We start from the raw sequence: 14308 nt of genomic DNA, 5'->3' as shown, positions 1-14308 counted from the left end.
TAGACAAAAAGTAAATTTATATTACTGTGTCAAATACTTACCAGTCTCCTCTATCTGTTAACTCTCAACCACCTCTTGGTAAATGATGGAGTCTGGATTTGAAATTTAGCTCTAATTCCAGAGTCCATGTCATCTACCAAAATTCCATTGCTTCTGTTAAAATATCTTTACCTGATTAGCATAGGAAAAATGCTGACACTGAGTGCATATAACATACCAGGTACTGTTATAAGTAGTATTTCTAGAATACTTGCTATCATCTATACCTCTTCCCATCTAATGTCTTGATCATACTTTCCCAATCAAGAACCATGTAAGAATGCTGAGAACTTCTCATATGTAAATGTCTCTCATTAACATTCAAGATATACACAGCCTCATTTCACAGATTTCACTCCTCACTGAAAGAATGGCTCTTTAACAAGTGCTCTTGACATTGACCCTAACACACATATAAGCTCTTCATCTTGCTTCAAATCCAGTGGTAAAGATTTAACACAGGCAAAATCAGAACTCCTCAAGCTGACCTGCAGCTTTGTGAATTGAAATGAAGAGCTGGGTGTGAAATATTTCCATTCCCACCTGCTCTGGGGACTCTGGCAAATTCAACATGGCCCAGAACTAAGAATTTTTTTAAAATCTAAGGTTGTGGACCGGGAGTTTGGCCTAGTGGTTAAAGTGCTTGCCTAGCATGCGTGAAGACCCGGGTTCAATTCCTCGGTACCACATACATAGAAAAAAAAAAGCCAGAAGTGGTGCTGAGGCTCAAGTGGTAGAGCTCTAGCCTTGAGAAAGTCCAAGGACAGTGCTCAGGCCCTGAGCTCAAGCCCAGGACTGGCAAAAAAAAAAAATCTAAGGTTGTAGGGAATTCAGGCTATCGCAAGAGTTCATTTTGGCAAGCAAACACACTTACTTTTGGGTTGCATTTAGTCTTTTGTGTTTTTCTAATAGCTAAAATACACTTAAAGATAGAAGCAGTAATGCACAATCTAGGGGACAATATTCTGCACAAATTTCACCTTTTTGCCAGTCCTTACACTTGAACTCAGGGCCTAGACACACTGTCCTTGGGCTTTCTCAAGGCTAGCCCTCTACCACTTAAGCCACAGCACCACTTCTGGCTTTTTCTGTGTATGTATTCGATACCAACGAATCGAATGCAGGGCTTCATGCATGCTAGGCAAGCACTCTACCACTAAGCCACATTCCCAGTCCCTCAAATTCGTTCTTAATGTCTATATTTTCTATTCAGACTTTCAGTATTCATCCAGGCATAGCCTGGATGTTTATCAATGTTTGAATAATGTGCTAAGTTTACAAGCCAAAGAAAACAGAACCTTGCTTGAATTTTCAAGGTCAAAGCTACCTTGACAACAAAAAAAAGTTTTATTAGAAAAAAGAAATCACATAGTTGGCTAATAGATATGTAGGGTGTTTTTTTAAAAAAAATAATAGGTTTGGAAATGAGCAATGTGTCAGTCTCTTTCCTTCAAGTTGTGTGGGAAATGAACCTTGATTGCAGTAGTTTGAAAAAAAAATACTCCAAATTATGTTCCTTTTTGTTGGTATTTTCCTTGCAGACCCTTTACCTCCTGCCAGGTTTGAAGTCAATAGAGAGAAGAGCACTTCAACCAGCCTGCAGGTCCAGTGGACTCCTGCTGGAAAAGTTACTTGGTATGAAGTGCAATTATTTGATGATAATAACCAAAAGATACATGAAGTACAGATTCAAGAATGGAATGAATACACCTTTCTAAATCTCACTGCTGGTAACAATTACAATATGGCCATCACAGCTGTTTCTGGAGATAAGCATTCCTCTACCATGTATACCAATGGATCAACAGGTGAGACCTGCACTAACTATAGTCAGGGGTCTGTGATTAAGTTTTTATTTTTGAGATGTTGAGGATCCAGCACATGACCTTGCTCACACAAAGAAGGTACTCTACCACTAAGCAAGATTCCCAGCTCTCTATGGCAAATTGGAAATTCTGTGTCGTTCAATGAATGACATACCTCATGCCATACAGAAGTAGGGGAGGACTGAACTCAGCGTGTGTGAGTTCGCTGCTAATTTGCTAGGTGATTTTGGACAGGTCATAAGAGTTACTTGACACTGAGTTTTCTCCGGTTTGAAAGAGACGCTTCCTTAAGTATCTACTAATTGAAAATCTAGGCAACAAGGTTTCCTGCTTTGTATTTCAAGCTCATGCCATAAAACTTAGGAGTTTTTTAAGTGGCTCTCTCTTTTGTATATTTTCTTCTCATAGCATCAGATTGTGATATTTTCTAAATATTCCAATTTTTAAAATAAGTCTTTGTTTAAGTGCTTCACACCTGTAATTCTAGCTACTCAGGAGGCTGATATCTAAGGATTATGGTTCAAAGCCAGCCCAGGCAGAAAAGCCCCTGTGAGATATTATCTCCAATTAGCCACTCAAAAATGAGAAGTGAAGCTGTGACTTAAAGTGGTAGAGTGCTAGCTTTGAGCCAAAGACTCAGAGACAATTCCCAAGTCCTAAGTTCAAGCCCCAGAACTGATTAAAAAAAAAGTCCTTGCTTCTTTGATGTGAAAGAATTAGTCATACTTTCTGCCCATTATCATATCATGTCCTTTCAGAAAATGCATGGCTTTCCTGTCATTCATTTCTCTCTTGATTTATCTGCCTCCCTTTCCATTTTATAACTCCTATAGTCCTTTTCTTTCTCTTACATCTACTGTTAAGCCATGTAATATGGTACCGACAAAAACTAACTTAAGAGTTACTAATTGGGGAATGCCTTTACCCTGTAGAAAAGAGCATGAATGAAGGTTCTCGTTATGTTTCAAGGAGGCTACTATTTATCATTCTTCTTATAAGAGATATATAGAGAAGCACAAAGAGATCTGTGAGTTCTACTTGAGTTGAATGTATCTATGTCTTCTCTAAGGAAATTATTTGTGACATTTTGAACATATATTTATCCCACTAGTGCCGTCTCCAGTGAATGATATTGGTATTTCCATAAAAGCTAATTCTCTCCTGGTTTCCTGGTCACCTGGTCCTGGGAATGTGGAACAATACAAGCTGATGCTAATAGACAAAGGAACCCTGGTTCATGACACTGTCGTGGACAAGCATGATACTTCTTATGTTTTTCGTGGGCTTACACCTGGCCATCTCTACAATCTCACCATTCTAACCATGGCTGCAGGACGACAAAACTACAAGTGGAAAGTGGTCAGGACAGGTATGTTCCTTCTCTGTTGCTAAACAAGAAAGCTCATATCAAATATTTTATATATGCTTAATTGGTTGTTTGAAATAGGAGAGGGAAGGGGGGAAATCAAGTTGTGAGGGGGGAGGAGGAGGAAATAGGAAACAGGACATGAGAAAGGGTATCAATATTTGTGAAGTAAATGTACCTTCTATCTGTTGACTATAATGTAACCCTTCTATTAATTACAATAAAAATATATGAAAAAAAGAAAGCTCATATCAAGTCAAATCAAATTAGTATTTGAATAATGATAATGAAGTACAACCTGAAACTCATGAAAGGTATGCAAAAACATTTTTAATGTAGAACTTTTTCTGCCTGTGTAAAGTTGAACAGCATGTGCTTGGAGTATGTTAATTGTCCAAAGTGAGCAGGCTCAGTTTTGCAATATTTCAAAGTAGAGTTATTTGTTGATATGTTCTAGCCTATTCTGTTAATTCAGTCTTTTCTTAGTAAGGATTCTGGCTTCCATCTCATACATGGGCTCCGTCTGTCTGTGTTACATCACCAATATGGAACCAGAATCTGTTTTCTCCATTGTTCAGTGGCATATGTAGATGTACTCCCATGTAATAATCATTTCCAAGACCTTCTAGCCAAGCAAATGTGTCTTGGTACATGCAATGTCATGGTAGTTAGTCTCACAGCCAGCCTAAACTGTTAATCTGTGATGAGCAGTAAAAAATCTTCTGCATGTATCCATTCATCCACTCAACCAGTCTTTATTGAATGTGAGCTACATGCAAAATACTGTAGCTGCCACAATAATCCAAATAGATGAAGTCTTTATCCTCTTAAAGCTTACGTTCTAATAGATTTGAATGCTCCTTGTGAATTTAATGTATAAATAAGTTCCTTCTCTTTGTTATTTTGTACATATGCAGTGGTACTTAGAAATCCTTCTAATTAGAAGAGTTTCTGGAAATGTAAGAGCCTGCTGAGAACCATAGGAGGTGCCTGGGCTGTACAATGAGATTCTGTCTTAAAAATAAATTAAAATACGTTATACTTCTAGTTCTATGCAAAATCATTATGTCCTTCCTATCCTTTTAATAAGACTATATTAATGTGTATAATGTCATTAGTGAGGCTCATAATGACAGCATGTGTAAAAGGGAGAAATACATTCTTCGAAGTGTATATCTTTTGTCATCCTTTTCCTTGAATGAATTCATGGCATAGCTCTTTAATTATGACTTCTATAAAAAGTAATTTTAGAATTAAACACCAATCAATTGATCAATCAGTATTATGTGTATAGTATTATTATATAATATAGTATATAGTATATATATACACACTGTAGTATATATACTACTACTGTATACTTTAGTATATATACTACTACTATAATATACTGCATATAGTATATTGTATATAGTATACAGTATATATATTGTAGTATATAGTATATAATATACAGTCTATATATCGTATATGTTATATGCTATAGTATATATACTGTCATATATAGTATATATAATATACACTCTATACAATATGTAGTATATGTTATAAGCTATAATATATACTATGGTATATAGTATATATTATATACTATATATACTATATAGTATATATCTTATATAGAGATATATATTTTATATTATATAAAAGGATTATAATATATACTATATGTAGTATAGTATATAGTATGTACTATATTTAGTATATGTTATATATGATATCTTAATACATATTATATATACTATGTATACAATATGATATGTATTGTATATACTATATATAATATATGTATATTTCAGAAAACAGATGATAGCCACCTCTTCACGCCTTCTATCTAAACAATTTCAGAATTGGAAAGGATCACTTTAGGTCTCTTCATCAAGCTTAATTTATATTAAGAAACATTAGGTACAGAGAAAAAGCAGATAAGAACCCAGAGCCCTGTAGAGAGCTAGGCAAGTGCCAACCAGAGTCCATACTCTAGACTGCCAGGATTTTGCTCCTGTCATGAAGCAGACAGCCTTCCTTGTTGATACAGTATAATTTTACCTCTCAAAGTAGTTGCTTTCTTTTGTTAATGGAGTGTCTCCTACCGAAATTAAAACATAGTTCAGAATTTGGACACAAGACAAGTAAGATATCCTAAGTAAAATCTCTTTTCCATTGTTTTACTCATCAGCTCCCATGGAAGTTTCAAATCTGAAGGTGACAAATGATGGCAGCTTGACCTCTCTGAAAGTCAAGTGGCAAAAGCCTCTTGGAGATGTGGACGCCTATAACATTTCCCTGTTTTACCAAGGGTCCCTCCAGGACTCCAGAGTATTAGCTTCTCAGGTTACAGAAACTAACTTTAAAGACTTAGCCCCTGGAAGACTGTATCAAGTCACCATCAACTCTATTTCCGGTGAGCTGTCTGCTCAGAAGATAGCTGTGGGCAGAACAGGTAAGTCTTAGGCTCCAGAATATTCACTGGGTACCCAAGTCATTCTCTGATCCATGTAGAAACAGGGCAAAATACGAGGGAAAAAAATGTACTTCCTACCTGTGAAATGGGATCTATAGGACTGACAGAAGGTTAATTTTAATGATTCAAGTTATTTAAACAAATGTATTTTATTTTTGAATAATATTCACATTGTCTCCATCCCAAGTTCTTTTCATGTCACATCACTGAAGTAGCATAAAGGCATTAACACTGATATCACTAAGTAAAGCATTTTTAATACATTCCTACTTAAGGATCGGTTAGCACTTAACAGTATGTTCCGTGCGTTATTTTATCAGCTTATGTGATTAAATATTATCTAGTCACTTATAATATAAATTACCATGTCACAGGTCTTGGACAATGTTAAGACAAATGATATGCTGTTGCCTTTAAGGCAGGTTCTGAAAATCACATCCTCTAGCCAAACCTGGCCGATGGCTTATTTCTTTGCTGCCCCAAGAGTGAGTTTTACATATTTAAAGGATTATAAAAAGATTTCTTTTCAGGGATCATTTCTCTAGTTTGTTTAAAAGTCATGAAAACATCAAGAAAAGGATGGGACACAGATCATATGTGACTCATAAAGACTGAAATATTTGTTATTTCACTCTTACGGGCACTTTCTTATGAACAAATTGCTCTTGTAGAATGCACACACATATACACTTGCAATATCTTTTAATAATGGCAGTGATATTGCTATTTCTATACATCAGGCACTGAGTGAATTCTTGGCAGCCATTCTTTCATTTAGGCTCTATTATTATGACCATTTGACAGAGATTCAGAAAAGTCAAATGACGTGTTCACAGCCATTCAACCAATAAGCAATGGGAACTAGAATTTAAACTAAGCTGTTTGATTTCAAATACTGTGCTCTCAGAAAACTCACAAGAAACAAAAGAACAAACTATCCCTTCAAGAGATTGAAAACTTGGAGGAAATAGCCTTGACGTTCACACTGAAAAATGTGAACTTCTTAACAAACGAAGAGGGGAAAGATGGAAGGATGGAAGGAATGATATAAGCAAGATGCAGAGGTGGAAGAGCCCAAGAGACAGTAGGTCTGTTGAGCAGGTATCTGGAGCTGGTTACTGGAAGGGCTGGGAAAGGAGGGAGAGTGACAGCATAGAACCATCAGAAGTAAGAGTGAGAAGACAGAAGGTCTGTAGAACCACCAATATAAATGAATGACTGAACATTTTCTTTTCTTTAGTATTTAAGGGACCTAGAACATTTCTAAGCAAAAGAACAATCTGATCATATTGACTAAAAAATTGTTCTTTTCCCTATCACAACATCCTTTATCTCTTCCTCCAAAAGACAGCATATCTACCGATGCCAGTATCATTACAAACAATATCAGCATAGACTGTAGGGATGGAAAACAATCCATGAAAAATGGCATTCATATTATGAGATTGTTAACAGTGTTAAAGCAAGTTTCATCACTGTTAGTATTGCTAAAATTATTTTGGTCTATATTTCTTGAGTGTCGAGTATCTTCAAAATGAGAAAGAAATATTCACTTGTCCTCGACAGACATCAAGAAGGGACAGAAATATTTTGATTAGCAGAAATTGTTATCTCTTATCAACTCTTGTCCCTGAAAAGTAACAGTATCCTTGCTTTTGGTGAGGCACTGAAAGGCACTAAAAACAGTGCCCTCTTCACATCATATCATTGTTCAGTTCCAGATAAAGTGGGACATCTGGAGGCCAACAACAATGGTTGGATGAGGTCCTTGGTACTAAGCTGGTTGCCCCCTGCTGGAGATTGGGACCAGTATCGTGTCCTGCTCTTCAATGATTCTTCCGTGCTGCTCAACACCACTGTAGGAAAGGCAGAAATGCAGTATGTCGTAGATGATGTGGGGCTCATACCTGGAAGGCAGTATGAGGTGGAAGTCACTGTGGAGAGTGGGAATCTGAAGAATTCCGAGCGGTGCCAAGGCAGGACAGGTAAGAAAATAGCAAGTTGTCAGTGACTGGTGAGACTTTAATTTGTTCCTTCTCCCAAAAAACCACTAATGTCATGCTCCAGTTGTTCCCTGAATCTGATACATGATACACAGCCTTTTAGATCTCCTAAAAGCTTCATTTAATTTAATTAGAACGTCAAAAGTTCCTTTCATCAGGCATCGGTAGATCATACCTGAATGCTTAGCTACTCAGGAGGCTGAGATCTGAGGATCGAGCCAGCTGGGCATTAAAGTCTGTAAGACTGTCATCTGCAATGAACCACCAGAAAACCGGAAGTGATGCTGTGGCTCAAGTGGTAGACTGGTAGGCTTAAGCTAAAGAGCTCAGGGACAGCACCCAGGCCCAGAGTTCAAGCCCCAGGACCCAAAAAAATTTTAAGTAATAAAATCTTTTAAAGAAATGGAAGTACTTCCCTCCAAAATAGAAGCAATTTTGAATGCTCACACAAAAGATTCCTTAATCATATGCTAGTATTTCCCTCTCAGGACCCCGGCAGTGGCCTGCTCAGAAATCAAAGAGGAAGCACTTAATCTTTCATAACTCTGGGGTATTCACTCCACTTTGATACTCCACTTTTATGTGTTTGTGTATGACAGGATTGTGTTAAATGCTTTTGAATAACAGCATATATAAGGAAAGATCTAACAAAGTAGTGTGTGATCAAACTAAATGATTCTTCTAATAAAGTCTTCTCCATTCTTTTGAATTCAAGTTTCTGGTGACGTTCCATTAATTTTTTTTATTTTTTCTAATATAAATATTCAGAAGAGAAATATCCTCAGGAAGACAACTTTCTAAGAAATATTCCATAAGCATTTGATTGTCCAGTCAATCAATGACCTTTGCTTCTCCTCAGTTCCTCTGGCTGTCCTCCAGCTTCGTGTCAAACATGCCAATGAAACCTCACTGGGTATAATGTGGCAGGCACCTGTAGCAGAATGGGAAAAATACATCATTTCACTCGCCGACGAAGACCTCGTATTCATCCACAAATCACTCTCGAAAGATGCTAAAGAATTCACTTTCACGAACCTGATGCCTGGCCGAAAATACACTGCTACTGTGACCAGTATTAGTGGAGACTTAAAAAATTCCTCTTCAGTAAAAGGAAGAACAGGTGATTATCTTTGCAAATGTTCAATTTTATAGTCTTTTGCTTGCTAAATTATTTAACATGCATTTTACAAATGGTTATAAAGTTCTTGCTATGCCAATTCTGTGTGGTACCTGTTAGGTTTTTTTTTTTTAATTCTTTCTGTTGTGTTTTGGTTTTGTTTGTGTTTTATGAAATTCGGTTCTTTATTAGTTCTTTGGTTTTATTTGGCTTGGGTTTATTTTGTTACAATTGAAATAAAATAGTGAATACTCTTCCCAATAAGTTCTGTTGCAAAGAAAATAGAGAAATCGGGGACCGGGAGTTTGGCCTAGTGGTTAAAGTGCTTGCCTAGCATGCATGAAGACCCGGGTTCGATTCCTCGGTACCATATACATAGAAAAAAAGCCGGAAGTAGTGCTGAGGCTCAAGTGGTAGAGCTCTGGCCTTGAGAAAGTCCAAGGACAGTGCTCAGGCCCTGAGCCCAAGCCCAGGACTGGCAAAAAAAAAAAAAAGAAAAAGAAAAGAAAATAGAGAAATCGGTACTAAGAAGAATGAATGAAAAGAAGATTCTTATTTTCTAACTATAGAAGAAATAGCATGTCCTATGCTGATGGCAGTAAGCTAGAAGACTAGATAATAATGAGGTAAAGAGAGGTAAAAAGCACTGTGATTCTGTGAGTAGGCAAAAGGGATGCATCTACACCACAAAACAAAGATTAGGCTCTGGAGAGGAGCAGCGCTTATTCTCCTTCCATGTTACCTGGAAGGGGAGTTCATGGCTACAGACACCAACAGGTGGAGAGATGTAATGTCAGACTATTGTCTCAGAGTTGCTCTCCTTCTTGCTCAGCAAAACAGGAAGTAGTGCCTTCATCCACAGTCCTCATTCCGATTCATATGCTATTTTTACCCTATATTATATTTTTTTGCCTTTGAAACTCCACAAAATATATTGTAATCACGCTATATAGTCCAGAGGTCTTTACATTTGTCTACCAACTTACCATGTTTTTCTTCATCGTTACTTTTTGTATCTCAAAAGTTCCATTTGAGTTATATTGTTCTTCGTTCTAGAGGACATGATTCAGATTTCTTTGTGAGTTTCTAGGAGTGCTATCTCTCTGCTTTTGTTTTAGAGATGTCTTTCTGTAGCTCTAAGTCTTTCATCTTTCAAAGTTGTTTGGTTTTTGGCTGTTCGTTGTTGGTGGTGCTGAGAAACAACCTTAGAGACTTCTGTATATCGCTGAGCTATTCCACTAGCCCTTGAAAAAAAAATTATGTTTCAGTTTTATGTTCAAAGTTATTTTATCTTAGCACATTGGAAATATTGTTCTGGGGTTTTATTGGGGAAATTCCTTTCTCCATAGTATGCAAATGCATGTATGTAAAAAGAAAATAATTGACTCTATGTTTACTGGTCTTTGGAATGTCAGTGCCATTCCATCAGTGAATGTGTTCATCTGCTCTTTGCCAATATTTTATTGTCTTGTTAACTACATATAGCTTACAAGTGAAATCCAGTGCTTTCAATCCTTCAACTTTGTCCTTTATTTTCCCACGATTGTTTCCGTTGTTGCAGTTATTTTACTTTCCCTATAAAATTTAAAACTGGTGCGCCATCTGCTGATCCATAGATAGTAAGCATGTTAAATGAATATGTTTGTATCTTAATCTAAAAGTAAATGAACTTTTAAAGAGGATGGTAGACTTGTCTGATTACTATAAGCCAAGGAGGAGGCACCAAGAGAAATATATTTCAAGGGAGTGCCAATTTTCATGTCTGTGTATAAGACTGGTTAATGAACAAGTTGCAAATGGCAAGAGTTTTCTAGTGAGAAGATGTTACAGGTTTAAAGGATTACACACATATGATGGTGGATCCCAACTTGCTGATTTGTCACCCTGTGACAGAAACAAAAAGTACTTGTGTTGCACTCATTTGTAAAGGGAGGAAGAAAATTAACTTTGGATGAATATCAAATAATATAACTTTTCTATATCATCTAGCACAGAATGGCACATAGTAGGCATTTAGCAGTTATAATCATTATTTTTCTATATGATATAGTTTATTATATTATTGTAGGATTTCCATGTTTTATAATAATAGTTTTTTTGAGACTGTGTCCATATAGGAGTCAATAGTTTGCTAGACCAAAACCTAATCATAAAGGTAAAGGGGTTTCTCTCTGTCATCTCATCCCAGCCATGGGCTCAAGTAGTTCTTGTCAAGAGGGAACAAATATGTTCATATTAAAAATAGCAGCCTTAGGGCCGGGAGTTTGGCCTAGTGGTTAAAGTGCTTGCCTAGCATGCATGAAGACCCGGGTTCGATTCCTCGGTACCACATACATAGAAAAAAGCCGAAAGTGGTGCTGAGGCTCAAGTGGTAGAGCTCTGGCCTTGAGAAAGTCCAACGACAGTGCTCAGGCCCTGAGCTCAAGCCCAGGACTGGCAAAAAAATAAATAAATAAATAAATAAAAATAGCAGCATTTAGTATTTAAGTAAAAATAGTTTACCTGGCATATTGTATATATGGTTATTTGTTTATTATGAAATAGGGAAGGGAGGGATCATGGGAGTAAAGCAGGGACAAAAACATGAGAATGGGTATCAATGTATAAGAAGTATTGTATCTACTACCTGATGAATGTAACTGTAAAACCTCTATACATTATCCTGACAATAAAAAAGTTAATATGTAAAGTATTGGCATTCAAAGTACTTAAATACAAATATTAAATATAAAAACATAATATATCAAATAATTATAAAATAATATAATATAAATATAAAATAATATGTGCATGTGTCATGTCACCTTGAGGTTTTAAATCATTTTAATTTATTAAGAGCTTCCATAGGAGCAACTTTTTTATTGTTAGGTATAGAGGGGTTACAGTTACATTCACCAGATAATAGGTACATTACTTCTCCCACACTGATACCCCTTCTCATGTTTTTGTCCCCCCACCTCCCTCACCATCATCTTTCCCCCTTTTTCTTTACTATTTCAAATAATCAAAGAAACGTATAACTTATCAGAGTAGTAGGGCCATAATAGAACAAGCTTTCTCCATGTGGCGCAGGAAACAGAGTGAAGAGAGCCGGTGGCAAAAAGAGAACAAATATTGATTCTTAGCACTTTCAAGTTAGCTTCCATTCCTGACCCCTTTTTCTCATGCACGCTGAGGGTAACCTGGTATCATGTGCTTTATTTCTCTGTCTCTTCTGTTTCAGTACCTGCTCAAGTTACTGGCTTGCACGTGGCCAATCAAGGAATGACCAACAGTCTGTTTACCAACTGGACCAAAGCACAGGGAGACATCGAATTTTACCAAGTCTTACTGATCCATGAGAATGTGGTCATCAAAAATGAAAGTGTTCCCAGGAACACCAGCACATACAGCTTTCACTCGCTCAAACCGGGCAGCCCCTACTCCGTGGTGGTGACCTCGGTGAGTGGAGGGATCGCTTCCCGGCAAGTGGTGGTAGAGGGAAGAACAGGTAAGACACACCTCATGGACACCCCTGGCTCTCAAATGACATTTCAACTGTCCTGAAAGCCGCCCCTCCCCTTCCTGAAAGTCCATTTTCAACAGCATCCGCACACTACATGAAATGCAGTGAAAGCTGAGGGTGGAGATAATTCTGAACTCCATGAAAGTATCCAACAAACATTTCAGAACTCCTAGATTAACTCGTTTGTTTTTGGGGTTTTTTTTGGTTTTTTTTTTTTTGTTTTTGGTGTGGGGCTTGAATTTAGTGCCTGTGCACTGTCCCTGAGCTTTTTTCCTCAAGGCTACCATTTTGAGACACAGCACTTCTGGTTTTCTGGTGGTTAAATGGAGATGAGTCTCACAGGGACTTTTCTGCCCGGGCTGACTTCAAACCATGATCCTCAAATCTCATCCTCCTGAGTAGCTTGGATTATAGGTATGGACTACCAGCACCCTGACCAAGATGAAGTTTCACAGTGGCATGATAATCACTTGATGTCTAAACTTACCCTCTCCTTCAGCTGATTGATCTTGAAATGTTTATGTCCCCCTTAACACATGTAATGAGATATTGTCCACTCTCTTTCACATTCTTGGCTTCAAAACAGAAAGATTCTGATCAATTCACATAGTCAAAAGTTGAGTTAATATCGCTTTCAAGTAAGAGAGAGAGAGAGGGGGAAAGGGAGAGAGAGAGAGAGAGAGAGAGAGAGAGAGAGAGAGAGAGAGAGAGAGAGAGAGAGAGAGAGAGAGAGGTTTGCTGTGTTGCCTAGAATGACCTGAGTTGAAGTCATTCACCCTTTCTTAGTTCTTAGCTGGGACTATAGACATGCGCCAGTGCTCTTGCATAAAGTCTCATATGTTTTTATAAGCAACATTAAGCAATAACATCCGCTATAAAGCTTCTGACTTGAATATTACTAGTCAAACAGGGCCAGAGGGGTGACACCAAAGAGGGAAATATGATTTTCTGCCTAATGTAATGAAAATGCATCATCATAATAATATACTATGTTATTTCACATAATATTTGTCATTTGCATTACATTTCCCCCAGGCACACCCTGCCTAGAACATGCATGCCCATCAATATTGATATGTACACATATATGTGTGTATATATGTGTGTATATATATATATGGTTACATATGCAAATGGCTTTTAGGTCTTTGGGGTCTTGCTTCCATATGTAAGTGAAAATGTATTTTGTTTGTTCAACTCGACTGCTCTTGCTCAATAGGATGCTCTGTAGTTGTGTCCATTCTTTTTTCCATTTTTACTGGCTCTTGACACCATCCACAAGTATAGGTGGGCGGGCATGGAGAGGACTGAAAAGTTTGGTTTGGAAATCAAAAAAGTTGAGAAGAGGCAAGCTGTGCATCCATCCATTTCCCAGTAAATTCCATTTGCATTAGGAAAAACCTTTGTATTAACTTGTACCAGTCAAGTTAGACATTGTATTTTTTTCTAATTAAACATTAGTAGTAGACGTTGCCAGTATTTCCAGAGGTTTTGCAAAAACACGCAAAATTATTTTTAAACAAGCTAGGGATTCTGGGAGAAAAAAGGAAAGGAAGAAATAAGCTAGTATATATCTTATGGCTAAAAAGATAACCTTGTATCTAGGAATTGTCCACCTATGTAGAACATTAGCAGCATTGCTCTATTTTTGTTCTGTGATTCCTACTTGTAATTTTTTTGTGTGAAGTAGACTTTGAGTCTTAATTTACAAACTCAGAGCACTGTTAGATTGAGTCTCACAGCCATTTAGCCTAGGTCTGTCCATTATATGTGATACTTATAACAAAGTGACAATTGCATGAAAATAATCAGCTGATGTTACTATGATTTTCTTTTCAAAAGTAGTGCAGTTCATACATAATGTGAACTTTTATTCTGATATTCACTAACGGCTGATTACGAGATACTTTAGTCTCAATACCTATATAATTTTCAATACCACAATTCCTGATTTGCCATCTCTATATTTCTAGCCAGAGAACTCCTTG

At 37.1% G+C, this 14308-nt stretch overlaps 1 protein-coding gene across 2 annotated transcripts in view; it reads left to right on the top strand.

Moving 5' to 3' along the window:
- Positions 1-14308, top strand: part of Ptprb (protein tyrosine phosphatase receptor type B) — a 100683-nt gene that overhangs the window by 35104 nt on the left and 51271 nt on the right. For both annotated transcript variants that reach the window (XM_090328248.1, XM_090328249.1), the window contains 6 exons: positions 1581-1847; positions 2977-3234; positions 5411-5674; positions 7411-7680; positions 8558-8818; positions 12039-12305. In XM_090328248.1, the coding sequence (XP_090184374.1) occupies positions 1581-1847; positions 2977-3234; positions 5411-5674; positions 7411-7680; positions 8558-8818; positions 12039-12305 (1587 nt within the window). The remainder of the gene's footprint in view (positions 1-1580; positions 1848-2976; positions 3235-5410; positions 5675-7410; positions 7681-8557; positions 8819-12038; positions 12306-14308) is intronic.

The sequence above is a fragment of the Megascapheus bottae genome, chromosome 2 (assembly GCF_031878675.1).
Source record: "Megascapheus bottae isolate mThoBot1 chromosome 2, mThoBot2.hap1, whole genome shotgun sequence".
NCBI lineage: Eukaryota > Metazoa > Chordata > Mammalia > Rodentia > Geomyidae > Megascapheus > Megascapheus bottae.
Note: the sequence above shows the minus strand (reverse complement) of the source record. Positions and strands in the feature narration are given on the sequence as shown.